Source organism: Geotrypetes seraphini, chromosome 9, assembly GCF_902459505.1.
Source record: "Geotrypetes seraphini chromosome 9, aGeoSer1.1, whole genome shotgun sequence".
Taxonomy (NCBI): Eukaryota; Metazoa; Chordata; class Amphibia; order Gymnophiona; family Dermophiidae; genus Geotrypetes; species Geotrypetes seraphini.
In genome coordinates this window covers 189914054-189935506 of record NC_047092.1, presented here as the reverse complement: position 1 = coordinate 189935506, position 21453 = coordinate 189914054, and the positions used below count along the sequence as shown (strand labels likewise).

At 47.6% G+C, this 21453-nt stretch overlaps 1 protein-coding gene across 1 annotated transcript; it reads right to left on the bottom strand.

The window, feature by feature from the left end:
• Positions 1-699: 699 nt before the first annotated feature.
• POLR2H (RNA polymerase II subunit H) lies at positions 700-20479 on the bottom strand. The gene is made up of 5 exons (XM_033958780.1): positions 20323-20479; positions 15066-15149; positions 14502-14595; positions 1678-1761; positions 700-1205 (listed from the first exon to the last, which is right to left on the bottom strand). Exons 1-5 carry the CDS (start codon positions 20393-20395, stop codon positions 1088-1090), a joined length of 453 nt encoding a protein of 150 aa, XP_033814671.1. The 5' UTR covers positions 20396-20479; the 3' UTR covers positions 700-1087.
• Between the last annotated feature and the right edge of the window lie 974 nt (positions 20480-21453).

Genomic DNA, 21453 nt, shown 5'->3' with positions numbered 1-21453 from the left:
TTTATGCCATGTAGGTGTTTAAATGCTGGTCATGATTGGGATATATACCCACTTGTAAAGATTCACCTCTACCAGTCTGGATAGTGCTAAAAGAAATCTTGTGTATTAAAAAAAAAAATAGGGGAAAATTGGTTTTGTATATGTTCAGAAATATGTATTTTGTTTTGGATTTCTTTTACTGTCTACCAGCAGCAAGCACTTTCTCTCTTTGCTGCTCTCCTTGTAAAATAGAGCTCCTGGCCCTATCTTTGCTGCTCCAGACCCGAACCTCTCAATGTTACATAACTTCTCTTGTATCCTATGTGCAACAAATAGAGAAAGAGGAGAGTGTGGCATAGTGGTTAAAGCTACAGCTTCAGCACCCAGTGCTGCTCCATGTGACCCTGGGCAAGTCACTTAATCCCCCCACTGCCTCAGGTAGATTAGATAGATTGTGAGCCCACCGGAACAGACAGGGGAAAATGCTTTGAGTACCTAAATAAATTCATGTGAACTGTTCTGAGCTCCTCTTGGAGAACAGTATAGAAAATTGAATAAATAAATGAAAGCCAGGCTGACATCAGCACACTGAAATTTGTATGTATAAAAATAGGATCCACTTCTTGATCATTGGTTTTGTCTTTATGGAAGTCCATCCACGTGCCTTGCTTCCCTTAAGGATTCCATAACACTACAGGAAACAGGCATTTTTTAAATATATAGGCTCACATACTAGAATTTATTTAGCCTAGTACATCATCTCCCACAAAAAAACAAACAAAAAACCCCAACCTTACAGAATTGCTAGTAAAAAATCCCTTAACTTAATAAAGGTAAAAATGCTAGCCCAAGTCACTCTGCATAATATCTATAGACAGAAGAATCTCACAAGATGAAGCCCTGCACAAATATGTAGAATTTCTTGGGTCAAGTGAGGATAAGACGATTCATTTTTGTAAATCAGATGAATGCCCTGCTGAGAAAGGACAAAAAAGTTGCTGTTATCAGAAACCGAATACTATGCCAAAATCAGGTAGCTCCATACTAGAATTTTGTAGGGCTGATCATAAGCAGCAAAAACTGTGTCTCTCCTTGTCCCTGTGCTGCATTAAAAAGCCAATTTCTTCATCAGAAGGTAAACCCTGGAGTCCACTTCAAAACCGTGTAGGTTATTGGCATCACCTTGAAGCCTCATCAGCAGTCCACCATAGGATACATATGCTGAGCTGAAATGGAAATAAGCAACCACTTTACACAAAGCAAATCACCATCAGCTGAGACATATCAACCTTTGTCTAACATCATTTGTTGACCTCCCTGTTTAGGGTTGCCAGATCTCTTTAAAAAAAACAAACAAGGACACCTATCTCCGCCCTGTTCCCCCCAGCTCCACCCTGTTCTGTCCCCAGCCCCGCCCCATACAAACCTCCTGTCTCATTCCCCAAGGTCTGGAGGGCTCTGCACATGTGCAGACATCGACACAATAACGTCACATGTATGCACGCTTGCATATGACATCATCACATCGACCCCATGCAAGCACAGAGGGCCTCCGGACATGGCCCCGAGCTCAGGGATTTCCAAAACCCAGTAAAACTGCCAGATTTTGAAAATTCCTTCATGCACCTAGACAGTCCTCTAAAAAGAGGACATCTGGCAACCCCTACCTCTGCTCTATCAAGGCTGCAAGAGACTTACAGGCGAGTTGCTGCTTCTGTTGAGGTCTCATCACCTTCTATCCTGTAAACTTTCCCATACATCACATATTCGAACTGATCAGCCCTAGTAAAAGAAAGAAGAATCCAAATTCAACAATCCTGCCTCATTCTTATACAGTACATCTCATCTGTGCAGGGGGAATACATGGTCTAAGAATTTTCAAGACATACTTATCTATATTAAATAGGTTAAAACCTTGTAAAGTTTAATTTTGGGGGAGGAAAGAGAGATAAAAATGTTGGAATAAGACTGGGGGCTGACAAATGCCTGAAGGTTGTGCATTGTGACCTTTGGCTTATTTTATGCAAAATTTGACTTTAATAAAAATAAAATATTTTAAAAACCCAGAAAGCAGTTACTTACCGTAACAGGTGTTATCCAGGGACAGCAGGCAGATATTCTCTATATGTGAGTGACGTCATCCACGAAGCCCCATCGCGGACAGCTTTTTCAAGCAAACTTGACTGAAGATCTCAAGTTTGCTAGCACTGCCCACGCATGTGTGCCTTCCTGCTCCACTAGAGGGCGCATCCCCTCCTCGTGGTCTTCAGTTCAGATAGCTAGCAAAGAAGCCAACCTCGGGGAGGTGGGAGGGTTGCGAGAATATCTGCCTGCTGTCCCTGGATAACACCTGTTACGGTAAGCAACTGTGCTTTATCCCAGGACAAGCAGGCAGCATATTCTCCATGCTAACCAACAGGGGATGGAAGAAAAGTTGGCAATTTATGAAAACAGATTACGCAAGACCGACTGGCCAAACTGACCGTCGTGCCTGGAAAAGGCATCCAAACAGTAGTGAGAGGTGAATGTATGAACCGAAGACAAAGTGGCAGCCTTGCAGATCTCCTCAATAGGCATGAACCTAAGGAAAGCGACAGACGCCGCCATTGCTCAGACTTTATGCTCCGTGACCCGACCTGGCAGCGAGAGACCAGCCTGAGTGTAGCAGAAGGAAATACAAGCAGCCAACCAGTTGGATAAGGTGCGCTTGGAAACAGGACAGCCTAATCGATTAGGATCAAAAGAGATAAAAAGTTGAGGCACTGTCCGATGAGACTCGGTACGTCGCAGGTAAAAGGCCAAAGCCCTCTTATAGTCAAGTGTGTGAAGCGCCACCTCGCCAGGATGCAAGTGGGGCTTCAGAAAAAATATCAGAAGAACAATGGACTGGTTGAGGTGGAAATCCGTAACCACCTTTGGCAAGAACTTAGGATGAGTGCGCAGAACCACCTTGTCATGATGAAATACAGTAAAAGGCGGATCTGCTACCAAAGCTTGCAACTCACTGTCTCTGCGGGCAGACGTGAGAGCAACCAAGAACCCCACCTTCCAAGTGAGGAACTTCAAAGGAGTCTTGTCAATGGGCTCAAATGGAGGTTTCATCAAATGAGCCAGAACCACATTCAGATCCCAAACCACCGGAGGGGGCTTGAGCGGAGGATGAACATTGAAAAGGCCTTTCATAAAGCGGGAAACCACCGGATGAACAGAGAGCGGTTTCCCATCAAGCAGCTGATGAAAGGCAGCAATCGCACTGAGGTGGACTCGAATAGAAGTCAATTTGAGACCAGACCGAGACAAGTGGAACAGATACTCCAGTACCGAAGGCAAGGAGGCCGAGGGCAGAACCATGCGATGAGCAGCACACCACGCCGCAAATCTGGTCCATTTCTGAGAATAGCACTGAAGAGTGGAACTCTTCCTAGAGGCCTCGAGAACATCCCTCACCGACTGTGAGAAACCGAAGTGGAGAGGAACCAAGCTGTCAAGTGGAGCGACTGCAGATTGGGATGTAACAGCGAACCCCAACTCTGAGACAGCAGAGAAGGAAAAACAGGTAGTAGCAGAGGTTCCCTGACACTCAGTTGAAGGAGAACCACGGTTGCCAGGGCCACCGAGGAGCTATCAAGATCATGGTGGCGCGGACCAACTTGAGATGCACCAGCGACCTGAGAATCAGAGGAAAGGGAGGGAACGCATAGAGGAACCCGTCCGTCCAATCGAGAAGGAAAGCATCCGCCTCGAGACGATCCAGGGAGTACATCCTCGAGCAGAAACATAGAAACATAGAAAAATAACGGCAGAAAAGGGCCATAGCCCATCTAGTCTGCCCACACTAAAGATCCCCCTTCCCTAAATTTATTCTCCCAGATATCCTATATCTCATCAAGTCTGCCTATTCTGATGACTCTCCCCCCACTATTACCCTCTTAGAGATCCCACATGCGCATACCATTTATTCTTAAAATCTGGCACGCTGCTGGCCTTGACCACCTGCACAGGAAGTCTGTTCCAATGATCAACCACGAGGCAACTTGTGTTTGAGAGGTGAAGCGAACAGATCTATCTGTGGAGTTCCCCACCGAAGAAACACCTGTCGCAGGGTGTGAGAATGGAGCGACCACTCGTGCGGCTGAAGCAGACGGCTCAACTTGTCGGCCAGACAATTCCACTCGCCCTGGATATACACCGCCTGAAGGAAGATGTTGTGGCGCAGCGCCCACTGCCAAAGACGAAGGGCTTCCTGGCAAAGTGAAAGAGAACCCGTACCACCTTGCTTGTTCACATAATACATTGTCACCTGGTTGTCCGTACGTACCAGGACAACGGAATCCTGCAGCAAATGACGAAAGCCACCACGGCGTTGAAAATAGCCCAGAGCTCCAGCAGGTTGATGTGGCAGCGCCTATCTGCACTCGACCAAAGACCCTGAGTCCGAAGGCTGTCAAGGTGCGCTCCCCAAGAGTCCGTCGAGGAGCCCGTCGTCAGAACCTTCTGATGCGGGGGTACCCGAAAGAGCAAACCTCTGAACAGATTGGTAGATTTGGCCCACCAATGGAGCGAGCGTTTCAAGGAGGGAGTCACCGCAACGTGCTGAGAAGCGAGATCCCGATCCTGCCGCCATTGAGACGCCAGAGTCCATTGAGGAACCTGAAGATGCAACTGGGCGAATGGCGTGACGTGAACGGTGGAGGCCATGTGCCCCAGGAGAACCATCATCTGCTTGGCCGAGACCGAATCCCGCTGAGCCACCAGCTGACTCAGCCGCAGAAGGACAGCCTGCCGAGGCGGCGGCAGAAATGACCGAAGGCGGAGTGTGTCGAGCACGGCCCCGATAAACTGCAGGGATTGAGAGGGGCACAACTGAGACTTGGGGAAGTTGATCTCGAACCCCAGGAAGGAAGGAAGATAATAGTCCGACGGGTCGCTGAGGTAACCCCCTCCCTCGATGGGGCCTTGATCAGCCAATCGTTGAGGTATGGGAAAACCTGAAGGCCCTGCGACCGCAGGGCCGCCGCAACCACCATGAGGCACTTCGTAAAGACCCATGGAGACGAAGCAAGCCAGAATGGGAGGACTCGATACTGCAAATGGAGACTCCCCATCTGAAAGCGGAGAAACCTCCAAGAAGCCGGATGTATTGGTATGTGAGTGTAGACTTCTTTCATGTCCAGGGAACACAACCAGTCCCCCTCGTCCATCAAGGGATACAAAATGGGAAGCGAAAGCATGCGGAACTTCTGCCGAACCAAGAACTTGTTCAGAGTCCGCAGATCCAGAATGGGACGAAGGTCCCCGGTCATTTTAGGAATCAGGAAGTACCGGGAATACACCCCGGTGCCCTGTGGGAACCTCTTCCACAGCCCGCAGGCAAAGAAGGGCCTGCGCTTCCAAAAGAAGCAGAGGAAGCTGCGTCCTGTCGGACTAAAACTGTCCGGGAGGCATGTCCGGAGGCAAAAGTCCGGAAGTTGAGGGAGTACCCCTCCCGAATGACGGAGAGGACCCAAGAGTCCACAGTGATCTCCGCCCAACGAGGATAAAAGGCGCGGAGACATCCCCCGATGGGTAAGGGGGGAATCCCCAAGGCGGAAGGGGCCAGCCCCTCCCGCCCGGACAGTCAAAAGGACGGCGGTCGCTTAGGCGCAGCGGGGGTCTGAGGCTTAGGGGGAGCCCTCTGCTGCGGAGGCCGAGAAAACGCCGGCATAGACTTCTGTGGATACCGCTGGGGAGGCAGCCGGTAGGTCTTGGGCGGAGCAGGTTTCGCCTTGGCCCAGACCAGGGAGGCGAAGGAGCGTTCGTGTTCGGAGAGGCGCTTCGTGGCAGCCTCGATGGAATCATAGAACAACTCATTTCCCAGACAGGGAAGATTGGCCAACCTGTCCTGCAGGTTCGGATCCATATCGACAATGCGGAGCCAAGCCAAATGACGCATGGCCACCGTGAAGGCCGAGACCCGAGACGACAGTTCGAAGGCATCATAAGAGACCTGGAACATGTACAGCCTCATCTGCGAAAGTATATCTAGAAGCCGGCGAAACTCCGCACAGCGCGAAGAAGGCAAATCGTCCTCGAAGGATGGCAAGGACTTGATGCACCACTTAAGATAAGAAGTAAATGTAAAATTATAGTTCAGGACTCGGCTCGCCATCATGAAGTTGTGATAGAGGCGCCTCCTGAACTTATCCATGGTCCTGCCCTCCCGGCGGGACAGCGGCATAGACCTTTGATGGGTGAGACTTCTTAAGGGCTCCACGACCAGAGACTGGTGAGAGAGCTGCACCTTCTCAAACCCCTTGCAAGGCACCATCCGATACCGAGACTCCATTTTGGAGGGAATAGCCAGGATAGCGTAAGGCGTCTCCAGGTTACAAAAAAAAGTCTGCTGCAACACCGGATTCAGAGGCAGCCGTAGGGATTCCCGAGGAGGATGGGGAAGCTCCATCTCCTTCAAGTACTCCTTGGTATACCTGGAATCCGACTGAAGGTCCAGGTGCAAGGCCCTGCCCATATCCTGCACAAAGCGAGTGAAGTACCTGCTATCCGAATGCTCCCCAGGCAGAATGGTGGAACGAGACCGCAGGGCTGCCGAAAAGGAGGGGGAAGCCTCCTGAGAATAGTGCGAGGGTACATCCGTATCCACCTGCATGGACACCAAGGAAGCCCCACTGAAAGAACGAGGAGGCGTCAACGAGAGCTTGTGCCTCGATGTCCCCGGAGGGGAGGACCGCGAGGCACGGGCCGTCGAGGTCCGAGGCCAGTGCCCCGGAGAGCCTTGGGAAAATGAGCCCGGGTCCCATGAGGTAGGCTCCTCCCGGATCGGGGAATCCAACCTGACCGGGGACCTCAACAGACTCGGGTTGGACAGAGTGAGGTCCGAGGTCTTAATGGAGTCAGTAGTATAAGGACCTGGGGACCTGCCCCACCTCGGGGGGGGGGGGGGGGGGAGTCCCGCGGACGCTTCGCAAGGCACCTCGACCGAGGTCGGCTCAAGGGAGAAACATGCCTCGAGGGAAGAGGCGAGGAATCAGACGAGCACAGATGCCGAGATTGACGTGCCTTGCCTCGAGGAACCTTGACGCGACCCTCAGGCTGGTCCACCGCTCGCGAGGTCGAGGCCAGAGCAAGATGAGAGCCGAGGAGAGCTCCGACGAGATGATAGCCTTCAGTACCTTCTCAAACATCGGCACCATGACCATATTCGGCCGGGCAGGTGCAGCAGTGCGTTCCACCGAGGGCAACCTCGAGGATGAGTATTTCCGTCTGGAGGAAGCACACTTGGAGGGTTTGGAGGATGGGCTCGTCAAGGCCTGCGGGACTACACTCACCGCCTGGATGGCCAGAGACTCCGAAGAAGGCTTCTTCGGTAGCTGAGCTGAACCTGAAGAAGGAAGAGGGGACTTACCCGGAGCCGAGGTCTTCGAGGTCGAGGCCTTCGAGGTTGAGGGAGACTTGCACAGGGCCGAGGTCTTCGAGGCTGACGTCGAGACCGAGGCTGAAGTCGAGGCCGAGACCGGAGTTGAAGCAGGAGGGAGATCTGCTGTCTGCCTGGAGCCAGGATACGAGATGTCACCGCCAGTCTGGATAGACTACTCACGCCCCAAGACCACTTTCCTATGCTTCTTGTCCACATAGGAACCAACGACACTGCCAGGAACACACCGGAGACCATCACCAGAGACTTTGGAGCACTGGGTGAGAGGCTGAAGTGGACAGGAGCGCAGGTGGTTTTCTCATCGATCCTCCCAGTTAGAGGCAACTAGCCGCTTCATAAAATCAGTAAATAAACGACAAAGAAACAATAAACTCCAATGGTTCACCGCGGAGATCTCGCACCTCATTAAGGAGAAGAAAAAAGTGTTTCTCTCCTACAAGCGCACGGAGAAAAGAGAGGCAAAGGTAGAATATAGGACCAGGTCTACAGCGGTCAAAATGGCAGTTAGGAAGTCAAAACTTCAAGTGGAAGAAATTCTGGCAAAAAACATTAAAAAGGGGGACAAATCCTTCTTCAGGTATATTAGTGACAGAAAAAGGAACACAGGCGGGATAGTACGCCTTAGAAGACCGGACAGAAGTTACGTGGAAGCAGATTCCGATAAAGCCGAACTACTGAATGAATACGTCTGCTCAGTCTTCACCTGTGAGGCACCGGGACATGGTCCGCAGTTGAAAGCAACACAAAGCACAGAAGACCCGTTTCAGAATTTTGAGTTCACACCAGGTGAAGTTTACAGTAAACTGGCAAGACTCAAGGTGAACAAAGCCATGGGACCAGACAATTTGCACCCAAGAGTGCTCGGAGAATTGAGCGATGTCCTGGCGAAACCGTTGGCTGAGCTATTCAATCTCTCCCTAAGTAAGGGGAAAGTTCCCCTGGACTGGAAATTAGCTAATGTCGTTCCTCTGCATAAAAAGGGTTGCAGAGCAGAGGCTGCGAATTATAGACAGGTGAGTCTCACATCAATAGTGTGCAAACTCATTGAAACACTAATTAAAAGCAAATTGGACACGATCTTGAAAGAAGGGAATCTTCGGGATCCCAGTCAGCATGGATTCACCAAGGGTAGGTCCTGCCAATCCAATCTCATCAGCTTCTTTGACTGGGTAACAAGAAAGTTGGACTTGGGAGAGTCTTTGGACGTCGTGTACCTGGACTTCAGTAAAGCTTTTGACAGTGTCCCACACCGCAGGCTGCTAAGCAAGATGGAATCGATGGGGTTAGGAGAGACACTAACTGCATGGGTCAATGATTGGCTGAGTGGCAGACTTCAGAGGGTGGTGGTTAATAGTACCCTCTCTAAAACATCGGAGGTGACCAGTGGAGTGCCGCAGGGCTCGGTCCTGGGTCCACTCCTTTTCAACATATTCATAGGGGATCTGACTCAAGGGCTTCAAGGTAAAATAACACTATTCGCCGATGACGCCAAACTATGTAATATAGTAAGTGAATGCAGTTTACAGAATTATATGGCGCAGGACCTGCTTACATTGGAAAGTTGGTCCTCAACCTGACAGCTAGGCTTCAATGCTAAAAAATGTAAGGTCATGCACCTCAGAAGCGGAAATCCATGCAGGACGTACTTCTTGAACGGAGAAACTTTAACTAGGACTTCAGCAGAACGAGAATTAGGAATAATCATCAGTGCAGACATGAAAACTGCAAAACAAGTGGAGAAGGCTTCATCTAAGGCAAGGCAGATATTGGGTTGTATCAATAGAAGTTTCGTCAGCCGAAAGCCTGAAGTCATAATGCCGTTGTACAGGGCCATGGTGAGACCTCATCTGGAGTACTGTGTGCAATTCTGGAGGCCACATTATAGTAAAGATGTGCGCAGAATTGAATCGGTTCAGCGGATGGCGACCAGGATGATCTCGGGGCTCAAGGGTCTCTCGTACGAAGAGAGACTGAACAAATTGGAGCTCTACACTCTCGAGGAACCTAGGGAGAGGGGAGACATGATCGAAACATTTAATCACCTCACGGGATATGTTGAAGTGGAAGATGTTATTTTCTTTCTCAAGGGACCCTCGGCCACAAGAGGGCACCCGCTCAAACTCAGGGGCGGAAAATTTCATGGCGACACCAAAAAGTATTTCTTCACAGAGAGAGTGATTGATCATTGGAACAAGCTTCCAGTGCAGGTGATCGAGGCAGACAGCGTGCCAGACTTTAAGAATAAATGGGATACCCATGTGGGATGGCTACGAGGGTCAAGATAAGGAAATTGGGTCATTAGGGTATAGACAGGGGTGGGTAAGCAGAGTGGGCAGACTTGATGGGCTGTAGCCCTTTTCTGCCGTCATCTTCTATGTTTCTATTCCATAGCGAAAAGCTCCGCAATTCTGGCTCTATGCCGCCGAAGAGCCCGAGGTTGAAGCGTGGCGCAGCGAGGACAGGAATCCGTCTGGTGATCCGCACCCAGGCACAGGATACACCAGCGGTGCGGATCAGTGATTGAGATAACCCGCCCGCACTGAGAGCACTTTTTAAACCCAGTGAGAGGCCAGGACATAAGCCTAGACGGCTGCAGCCACTCGAGGCCAAGTGGCCATGGCGAACCGAAAATACAAAATGAGAAAAATAAAGAAAGGAAACTAGTAACAACGCGCACAGCGACTCCCGAACTAAAACAAGAAAGCCGCGATGCTAGAAAGGCACTTAGAAATCGAAGAGAAGAGAGACATGGCTTTCTTGCTCCGCGGAAAACTAAGAACCGAAGACCACGAGGAGGGGATGCGCCCTCTAGTGGAGCAGGAAGGCACGCATGCATGGGCAGTGCTAGCAAACTTGAGATCTTCAATCAAGTTTGCTTGAAAAAGCTGTCCACGACGGGGCTCCGTGGATGACGTCACCCACATGTAGAGAATATGCTGCCTGCTTGTCCTGGGATAACCATAACATGCTCAATATTAAAAAAAAGAAGAAGAAACTCATAAGTTAAATAACCTTGCTTAGGAGCTTTGCTAGTGATTTTCCTAAATCTTCATTGCAGCATGAATATGAGATTCAGTGGTAGCTTCTGATAACTTTGAATATCTAATAAGTGCCTTTCAATTTCGGCAACATAATCATAATGATTCTAGATAACCACTTTTCCTTCTTTATCACCCTTATAACACAATGCATTCATCTGATCTTCATGAGTGAATTTATTTTCTGTTTTTTTAGATAATTTTTTACTCTCTAGTTTCATAACTTCTTTTATACTAAAGATTTAACAATCCAAAATCTAAGGTCCTAGGGGGAACCAAGAAGATGTATTCTTAATGGCTGACACCTCAGGAGTGCTCAGATAGTTTTTAAATGTATTTTAATTGTAATTTCCAAATAAAACATTCTAAACTGAAATTAATTATGATGGAACCTGCATGCAGATAACTCTTTTTTTCAACATTACATCTTCAGGTGATACTCAAATAACACTGTTTCCTTGATCACTGAGAATGTGTAAACACATGATTTTGTGGCAAAGGACTGCCGGCTCTTGACTGGGCCTACCAGGTTTCCTATTTGAATTGATTCATTCTTCTAGAAAAGAAGAGCCTGGTCATTCTGAAAGCATATGTCCTCACCAGAAGATGTGTCCGTGGAAGATTTCAAAAGTTACCATTCAATCTGTATTCTTATTCATCCATAGGCAGATACTGCTCATGCTGTAAACCACTTGGATATAAGTGGTATATACGGTAAATAACAAATAAATGCTATAATTGTTTGTTTTCATTTCAAGCTATATCTTTATTTCTTACATCATTTCTAAATTTCTCAATTTTTTCATTAGATCTGTCAACTGTTGATCATGACCTTTCTCTTTTTAAACCAGAGATTGCTATTTTTGATTTGCTGTGTAAACTATACATTTGGTTTTTTTTAAAATGGTTTCTTTTAATAATAGAATTAAGTGTAAAGAACAGTTTTTAAAATAGAATTCCTTTTCTGAAGGAATTGATCATTATCAGAAAAGGAATGAGGCTGGATTCATTTAGAGCAGTGTTCTTCAACCTTTTTACACCCGTGGACCGGCAGAAAAAAAAAATTATTTTTTCTACTACTAGGACTAAAATTTAAAAACCCCGTTTCCGCCCCATCTCCGCGAGCTCGGTCCCCACAAATCATCTGATCCCATCCACACAAGCCTCAGTTATGATTTTATATTGAATGTATTTTATTAAAGTATAAAAAGAAACAATATTCTGTACAATTGTCATTTTATAAATACAAATAATTCAGAGCAAGGATCAACAAAACCCCTGTCTCCCCTTCACATATATCCCCTCTACTATCAAGAAAACTGAACAAGCCAAATTATTACAGAATGCTACACAGAAATATCATGCTAACCGAATACTGCAGTCACACATGACAGGAATAGTTTTAGGGGAGTGCAACTAGGGCAACAGCCCCCTGGTCAGAGAGAGCCCTAAGCCAGCTGGAAGCTAAAGAAGCATTTCCTGGGTTTTGCAGTCCCCAGTTATGTCTAACACCAGCTCTAGCAGGATATATATTTCAAATCTGATATATTCTAATCACAAAATAGAAATAAAATTATTTTTTTCTACCTTTAGTCGTCTCTGGTTTCTGCTTTCAATCTTCTTTTCACTCTCTTCCTTCCAGCGTCTGCCCTCTGTCTCTTCAATCCAGCATCTGCCCCTTCCATCCACTGTCTGTCCTCTCCTCCTTCCATATGGTATCTGTCTTCTTTCTATGCCCCTCTCCCCTTTCCATCCAGCTTGTGCCCCCTCTCTCCTTTTTACATGATTCATTCCAGCTTCATTGCTCTCTTCATTTTTATCTCTCCTACACCAGATCTATCATTGTTGTCCCTCTCTGCTTATTTTTCTTCCTATCATCAATCTCTTTACTTTCTCATGCCTGTGTCTCCCCTTCCCCTCCTCTAATCTCTCTGCCAGCTGTTTCCTTCCTTTTTTCATTCTCCCTTCCCTCCTCCTCCTGTCCAGCAGTAACTCTCTTTCTTTTCTCCCCTCCCAGAAGCATCTCTCCTTCTCCCTCTCCAGTAGCAGCTGTCCCTTTTTTCCCTTGCCCAGCAGCTTCCCAGATTCATTTCCCTCCTCCCCTCCCAGCAGAATCACTCCTTCTCCCTCTCCAGTAGCAGCTGTCCCTTTTTTTCCTTGCCCAGCAGCTTCCCAGATTTCTTTCCCTCCTCCCCTCCCAGAAGCATCTCTCCTTCTCCCTCTCCAGTAGCAGCTGTTCCTTTTTTTCCTTGCCCAGCAGCTTCCCAGATTCCTTTCCCTCCTCCCCTCCCAGAAGCATCTCTCCTTCTCCCTCTCCAGTAGCAGCTATCCCTTTTTTTCCTTGCCCAGCAGCTTCCCAGATTCCTTTCCCTCCTCCCCTCCCAGAAGCATCTCTCCTTCTCCCTCTCCAGTAGCAGCTGTCCCTTTTTTCCCTTGCCCAGCAGCTTCCCAGATTCCTTTCCTTCCTCCCCTCCCAGAAGCATCTCTCCTTCTCCCTCTCCAGTAGCAGCTGTCCCTTTTTTTCCTTGCCCAGCAGCTTCCCAGATTCCTTTCCCTCCTCCCCTCCCAGAAGCATCTCTCCTTCTCCCTCTCCAGTAGCAGCTGTCCCTTATTTTCCTTGCCCAGCAGCTTCCCAGATTCCTTTCCCTCCTCCCCTCCCAGAAGCATCTCTCCTTCTCCCTCTCCAGTAGCAGCTGTCCCTTTTTTTCCTTGCCCAGCAGCTTCCCAGATTCCTTTCCCTCCTCCCCTCCCAGAAGCATCTCTCCTTCTCCCTCTCCAGTAGCAGCTGTCCCTTTTTTTCCTTGCCCAGCAGCTTCCCAGATTCCTTTCCCTCCTCCCCTCCCACTCTCCTTTTCCCTCTCCAGTAGCAGCTATTCCTTTTTTTCCTTGCCCAGCAGCTTCCCAGATTCCTTTCCCTCCTCCCCTCCCAGAAGCATCTCTCCTTCTCCCTCTCCAGTAGCAGCAGTCCCTTTTTTTCCTTGCCCAGCAGCTTCCCAGATTCCTTTCCCTCCTCCCCTCCTAGAAGCATCTCTCCTTCTCCTTCTCCCTCTCCAGTAGCAGCTGTCCTTTTTTTTCCCTTGCCCAGCAGCTTCTGATAGTAGCTTTCTCCCCTGCCAGCAGCTCTTCTTAATTCCCAGCGCAGCGATTCACGAAGGCAGCCTCGGGTCTTTGTTGGGTCGGGCCGCCTCTGAGGAAAGAAGAAGTTGCATTATCAGAGGCCCCGAGGCTGCCTTCGTGAATCGCTGCGCTGGGAAGTAAAGGAGAGCTGCAGAGAGGGGAGAAAGCCACTGTAGGAGGCTCCCCATGATCTCTCCTGCCCAGCGCACGCTTCAGATGTTGATCTTGCCGGCCCTGCGCGGACCGGCAGGAAGTTGAAGTAAGTCAATCTTGCCGGCCCTGTGCGGACCGGCAAAAATTTCCTGCGGACTGGCGGTTGAAGAACTGTGATTTAGAGCATTGGTCTTTGACCTAGGAGGGGCCCCACGTGAGCGGACTGCTGGGCACAATGGATCACTGGTCTGCCTCAGCAGCGGTAATTCTTATTTTCTTAATCTCAAAACAATTATTGGCTTCCTATATGAGAAAGAAGCTGCAAAATAAAAAGTGAATCTGATTCTATGAAGACAGACTAATTAGCCCTCGATGTCTATGCTAATTGATCATGTAGCGGGCATGAATCTGTATTGCAAGCTCATTTTCAAACAGCAACTCCTTGCAGTTTCTTTTTGAAAAGTTCTTGACCAGAAAAGCATAGATAAACAGAGTCTACAAGTCCAAAGTGTGAAAATACTGATATAGGACTCTAGTACAGATAAAAACGATGACTTCACTCTTTTTCCAAAAGCAAGGACAGACCATTAAAAAATTCATTAGTCAGATTTGGATGTCTCTACCTTTTACTTCTGAGCGCGCAAATGACCTCACTTGGTTACTGTCCAAGAGGATTTTAGCCCTCACAACCAATGAGCTGACCTAGTATGATATTTATGTTTTCAAAGGATCACTAGAATGTCCCGTCCAACCACATCAGTCTAATACTCTCTTGTAGGTACCTGGATGGCCGATCATCAGTGGGATTATATTCACCATCGTCCAATGTGCCATCCTCATACAGTGTGCTAGCAACCACCAACCGAAACTTATCACCTGTAAACAAACAGATTGATCAAAAATTCTGACTAATCAAAAATTAGATATTAGAAAAAAAGTCATCAATTTTTACTTCACAAAGTTTGAAGCACAAAAATTCTTTGAAAATATTATCCCTCTTCTGCTGGAGAAATTAAGTTAGAAAAACGAGCTCCTCTTTGGTTCTACATCACATAAAACAAAAAAGTCAAATGTTCATAAATTAAACAAAATGAATTCTGGGAAGAAAAAAAGTCACATACATAGCTCAATAATTGTATAATGCCAGGGAACCAAAAGAACAGAAACACATCATAAGAGGATAGAGCTAGAGCAAATAAATATAGTAAGTCATTTCACTGACTGAAAAATTTTACCACACTGATCATAGGAAAGTTCTCCATCAATCAGGAAACAGTTTGTAAGGAAAAGGCGATTCTATGTCCAATCACTGCCACAGAAGGGGCAGAAGAAAGTGCGTAACTCACCCAAATCCACAGGGTAGATCTGTATATTAACATCTAGAATGAGGTCCATCTTGAAGGACTCGCTCTCACAATGAAGCCGAGAAACTGCAAGAGAAATTAAGCCCATCAGACGCATCCTTGCCTTCCTCTACTACAGTTTTGTTCTACTGTTGCTATTATTTCTGAAAATCGACATTCAACACCCCCCCCAATTTATATATATTTTTAATTATTAGATAATTAATTTGGCAACAAATGAAAGATATGAATAAGTTATTTGAATATGAAACTTAAAACTTCCCGTCTCTTCGCTTCCCCTCTTCTCCTCCCAAGAACTTCCTGACCCCTATGATCTCATAAGTACATAAGAATTGACAAACAGGGACAGACTGAAGGTCCATCAACCCAGTATCCTGTTTCCACAGTGGTCAACTCAGGTCACAGGTACTTGGCAAGATCCCAAGAAGTAAAACAGATTTTATGCTGTTTATCCTAGGAATAAGCAGTAGATTTCCCGTAAGCAATCTCAATAATGGTCTATGGACTTCTCTTTTAGGAAATTATTCAAACCTTTTTTAAATCCTGTTAAGCTAACTGATTTAACCACATTCTCTGGCAATGAATTCCAGAGTTTAATTACCTGTTATGAAAAGAAATATTTTTTCTGGTTTGTTTTAAATCTAAGTAGCTTAATCACATGTCCCCTAGTCCCAGTATTTTTGCAAAGAGTAAAAAAGTGATTCACATCTACCCTTTCCACTCAACTTGATATTTTATAGACCTCTATCCCTGAGCAGTCTCCTCTCCAAGCTGAAGAGCCCTAGCCACTTTAGCCTTTCCTCATAAGGAAGTTGTCCCATCATTTTGTCACCCTTCTTTCTACCTTTTCTAATTCCGCTATATCTTTTTTCAGACACACTGACCAGAATTGCACATAGGGCTAGATTCACAAAGCTTACCGATCATGTACCGATTGGTTTGTGACCCTGATTGCCGCTGCTGGGTCATACCAGTGGTCCATCATGCTCAGCAGTCCGCACCCGTGGCGGCCCTTAGGACAAAGACCAGTGCCCTAACTGAGACTAGCCTTACCTGCGTACGTTCTGGTTCAGCAGGAACTTGTCCCCTATAACAGCCTCCGGAACAGCATTCCAGATTTCTATCTCTCTGGGTGAAGAAGAATTTCCTTACGTTTGTACGGAATCTATCCCCTTTTAACTTTAGAGTGTGTCCTCTTGTTCTCTCTACCTTGGAGAGGGTGAACAACCTGTCTTTATCTACTAAGTCTATTCCCTTCATTATCTTGAATGTTTCGATCATGTCCCCTCTCAGTCTCCTCTTTTCAAGGGAGAAGAGGCCCAGTTTCTCTAATCTCTCACTGTACGGCAATTCCTCCAGTCCCTTAACTATTTTAGTCGCTCTTCTCTGGACCCTTTCGAGTAGTGCTATGTCCTTCTTCATGTACTGCGACCAGTGCTGGACGCAGTATTCCAGGTGGGGGCGTACCATGGCCCAGTACAGCAGCATGATAACCTTCTTTGATCTGTTTCCTAGCATTCTGTTCACTCTTTCCGCCGCCGCCTATTGCACAGATGGCTTCATTGACTTGTCTAACAGTACTCCCATCCCTGCATGCAAATGAGTTGGAACGGCATGCAAATGTAGGCAAGCAGTAATTCAATAAAGAAAATGAGGAACACCGACTGGGCTGGCCGATCCCAAAACAAGTGACTGCTGTGGACCAGTTGGCTCAGGTCCTTTCCACTGTCCTGCACATAAAAAACTCTTATCTGGTCTCCTCTCCATGCCGAGTAGGAATAAGCTTTTACACAGCAAACTGCTCATTCTCCTGATGCAGAGCCGAGGATTGTTTTCTTTCTTGTTATTCTAATCTAATCTAATCTAAATCTTGGGTTTATATACCGCATCATCTCCAACAGGTGGAGCTCGACACGGTTTACATGGTTAGGAAGCAACGGAACTCCAGTGGGTATATAAAAGTAAGTAAGAGAGAGGTTAGGTGTGATAATAATAGGGAGGGGACGGGTTACGTTTTGGAGAAGAGCCAAGTCTTCAGAAGCTTACGGAATGGTAGAAGGGGGCTCAAGTTGCGGAGAGGGGAAGGGAGACTATTCCAGAGCTGAGCGATTCTGAAGTGGAGGGAGGACCCGAGTTTACCGACGAGGGAGATGCCCTTTGAGGAGGGGAAGGATAGTTTTAATTTTTGCGTGGATCTGGTGGAGAGTGGATTTGAGGAATTCCAGGATAGAGGAATAAGAGGTGGAAGGATGCCGTGGAGCATCTTGAAGGTTAAGCAGGCACATTTAAAATGGACCCTGGAGATGACAGGAAGCCAGTGCAGCTTGGACAGGAGTGGAGAGGCATGGTCAAATTTGTTTTTTGAGAAGATAAGTTTGGCCGCGGTGTTCTGGATTAGTTGGAGTCTGTGGAGGCTTTTCTTTGTTAAGCTAAGGTAGATGGAATTGCAATAGTCCAATCTGGAGAGGATGATGGACTGTACGAGCACGGCAAAGTGTTTTTGGTGGAAGCAGGACCTCACTTTCCTCAGCATGTGAAGGCTGTGAAAGCATGTTTTTATCAGGGAGTTGAGGTGGTCGTTGAAGGATAGCGAGGAATCTATGGTGATGCCCAGAACTTTGCTAGAGAACTCTAGTTGTAGAGAGGTGCCTGTGGGCAGTGGGATGGAGGTGGGTAAATGATCAAGTTTGGGGCCAAGCCAGAGTAGTTTGGTTTTGGATTCATTTAGTTTCATTTGTACAGCAAGAGCCCAGGATTGAAGTTTGGTTATGCATGAAGAGATGTTTGCTGCGAGATTGGTGAGGTTTGCGTCGGTCTCGAGGAGGATCAGGATATCGTCAGCGTAAGTGTAGAGAATTTCTAGGGGGGAAAGGTGTAGGAGGTTCAGGGAGGACATATAAATGTTGAAGAGGATAGGGGATAGGGGGGAGCCTTGTGGGACTCCACATGTCGGTTTCCACGGGGAGGATGAGGTACCATTCTTGGTGACGATGTAAGAGCGAGAACGTAAGAAATTCGAGAACCAGTCCAGGACCGTGGAGCTAATGCCTATCTCGGAGAGTAGGAGGATTAAAATGTCATGATGGACAACGTCGAAGGCTGCAGAGAGGTCGAATTGGAGTAGAACGGCAAATTTTTTGTGAGAGTGGAGTTGTTGGATCTTCGAGGTTAGGGAGGCCAGGAGGGTTTCAGTACTGAAGTTGGGTCTGAAGCCGTATTGATACGGTAGGAGGATAGAGAATCTTTCCAAGTAGGCTGAGAGTTGGGAGGAGACAATGGACTCAAGCATTTTGGTTAGGAGTGGGATGTTTGCTATAGGGCGATAATTGGATGGGATGGAGGGGTCTAGGTCAGCCTTCTTCAGTAGGGGGGTCAATGCAATGTGTCCCATTTCCTTCAGTAAAATGCTGCCACTATTCATGGGAATGGGCGACAGAGAGTCATTGGGGCGGCAAGAGAGTCGGGGTGGCAAGGGCTTGCAGAAGAAGCCCCGCAGTGCAGCCCCGCAAGTTAAAACTACAGGCTCGCACTGAATGGGAAGGGCAGGCTTGCCTGAGACATGGGAGAGTAAACGGGCTTGCAAAGTTTCAAAAATCCTCCCTGCTCGCAGGCACCCATCGCACACTCGGGCAGCTCAACAGTGGTGGTTTCGCAGCTCTGGTAAGCATGCGCAGACCATCTACAGCAGGGGTCTCAAAGTCCCTCTTTGAGGACCACAATCCAGTCAGGTTTTCAAGATTTCCCCAATTAACATGCATGAGATCTATGTGCATGCACTGCTTTCAATGCATATTCATTGGGAAAGATTGCGGCCCTCAAGGAGGGACTTTGAGATCCCTGATCTACAGGCAAAGAAGTTGGTCCGTGTGGTCGGTGGGGGGCATTCCTCTGATCGCCCCCATTTGCATGCTGACCCACGTTAGTGCACCTCAAAGTCCCTCTTTGAGGGCTGCAATCCAGTCGGATTTTCAGGATTTCCCCAATGAATATGCATGAGATCTATGTGCATGCACTGCTTTCAATGCATATTCATTGGGAAAGATTGCGGCCCTCAAGGAGGGACTTTGAGATCCCTGATCTACAGGCAAAGAAGTTGGTCCGTGTGGTCGGTGGGGGGCATTCCTCTGATCGCCCCCATTTGCATGCTGACCCACGTTAGTGCATCTAGGCCAGGGGTCTCAAAGTCCCTCTTTGAGTGCTGCAATCCAGTCGGATTTTCAGGATTTCCCCAATGAATATGCATGAGATCTATGTGCATGCACTGCTTTCAATGCATATTCATTGGGAAAGATTGCGGCCCTCAAGGAGGGACTTTGAGATCCCTGATCTACAGGCAAAGAAGTTGGTCCGTGTGGTCGGCATTCCTCTGATCGCCCCCATTTGCATGCTGACCCACGTTAGTGGGTCTCAAAGTCCCTCTTTGAGGGCTGCAATCCAGTCGGATTTTCAGGATTTCCCCAATGAATCTGCATGAGATCTATGTGCATGCACTGCTTTCAATGCATATTCATTGGGAAAGATTGCGGCCCTCAAGGAGGGACTTTGAGATCCCTGATCTACAGGCAAAGAAGTTGGTCCGTGTGGTCGGTGGGGGGCATTCCTCTGATCGCCCCCATTTGCATGCTGACCCACGTTAGTGGGTCTCAAAGTCCCTCTTTGAGGGCTGCAATCCAGTCGGATTTTCAGGATTTCCCCAATGAATATGCATGAGATCTATGTGCATGCACTGCTTTCAATGCATATTCATTGGGAAAGATTGCGGCCCTCAAGGAGGGACTTTGAGATCCCTGATCTACAGGCAAAGAAGTTGGTCCGTGTGGTCGGTGGGGGGCATTCCTCTGATCGCCCCCATTTGCATGCTGACCCACGTTAGTGGGTCTCAAAGTCCCTCTTTGAGGGCTGCAATCCAGTCGGATTTTCAGGATTTCCCCAATGAATATGCATGAGATCTATGTGCATGCACTGCTTTCAATGCATACTCACTGGGGAAATCCTGAAAACCGACTGGATTGCGGCCCTCACTTTGAGATCCCTGATCTAGGGCATTCTAACATTTTCATCTTTGTTTTCCATTCCTCGCCTGATAATTCCTAACATCCCCTTTGCTTCCTTCGCAGCTGAGGCTTCACCGTATCCTCAACGATGACACCCAGACTCCTAACACAGAAGCCGGCATGGCGTAGCTATAGTTGGGGTTCCTCTATCCCTCCCTCCCTCCCCTTTCCAATCCCTTCCCTACCTCGGTCAAATTTCCTGCCTTCAGGATCACTATCTTTCACGTCAAAAATATCCTCAAAGAGAATCCCGGCCATTGCTTGAAAGGAACAGCCGCTCGCGCTACGGGCTTCCGCCTCCGGGTCACTAAATTAGAGGCCGGGGGGGGGAGGGGGCTACGGTTGGGCGTGACGTCAACGCGCTCCACGCAGTAACGCAAAGGATCATGCGTGGAGAGTGAATGCTCTGGCGTTCCTCCCACGTGATCATTTTGTCTTCCCGCCAGAGCCGATAAAAGTGGGCGGGAGGCGTTGGAACAGGAAGGGAGCGATTCAGTGAAAGGAATGGATGGGGTGGCCGGAACGGGCGGCGGTGGACTGTAGGCCGGAGAGTGCGATTGAGTGACCGGTTGGAACGGGCGGGAACAGTTGAAATGGGTGGGCTGGAGTGCGATGGTGGTGGGCGTGGTTGGACTGGGCGGGGGGTTGGGTGTGAGTCTATGATGTTTGGGCGGGAGCAGTTGGAAATGATGGGGGTGGAGTGTGGCCACCAAGACTAGTTTTAGCCGATCTCTCACTCATAAATTTCTTCTTCAAACCCTCCCTACACGCTAAGCAATTTAGCTGCAGACATGATCACTGCCAGTAATTGGTACCAATCGCCTGCATACTTGCGGGAATTACCTTTGTTGGGCTTCAACTAGGTTCGACCATAAAAACCATCAGATTCTCATATGTTATGTAGCTGAAAAAAACTTAAAAGAACATTTTCAATATCCATAACTTATTGAGCTGAAGTGCAGAAGTCACCAGTCAATAAATAAAGCAATATCAGCATTATGGGGCAATGATCTGAAACAATTACTTTCTTTTGCCAGTACCTATGGGGAATTTAGGAGACACCTAAAAACATATCTGTTCCTAAAGTACATATTAGGAAGCTGACTTGCACAATCTCTCCCACAATAACTGATCTCTAGAGTTGTTAATCAATAGATTTTAACTATGGTAATTCTACTCAATTTGTAGCATTTCTAATCATTGTAAACCACATAGAACTTCATGGTCCTGCGGTAAATAAACTGTTGTTATTATTATTATTATATTTAAAACCATTTAACTGGCCAGGAATGGATGACTCCTGGGCAATATTCAGT

What these genes read in the sequence shown, in the direction of transcription:
- POLR2H (XM_033958780.1), bottom strand. Translation starts at nt 20,395, where the DNA reads ATGGCCGGGATTCTCTTTGAGGATATTTTTGACGTGAAAGATAGTGAT. An exon ending in ACTGATGATCGGCCATCCAG is followed by an intron (nt 1,762 to 14,501) that starts GTACCTACAAGA and finishes TTCTTTTACTAG; the next exon opens with GGCTGATCAGTTCGAATATG. An exon ending in ACAGAAGCAGCAACTCGCCT is followed by an intron (nt 1,206 to 1,677) that starts GTAAGTCTCTTG and finishes TTTCCATTTCAG; the next exon opens with CTCAGCATATGTATCCTATG.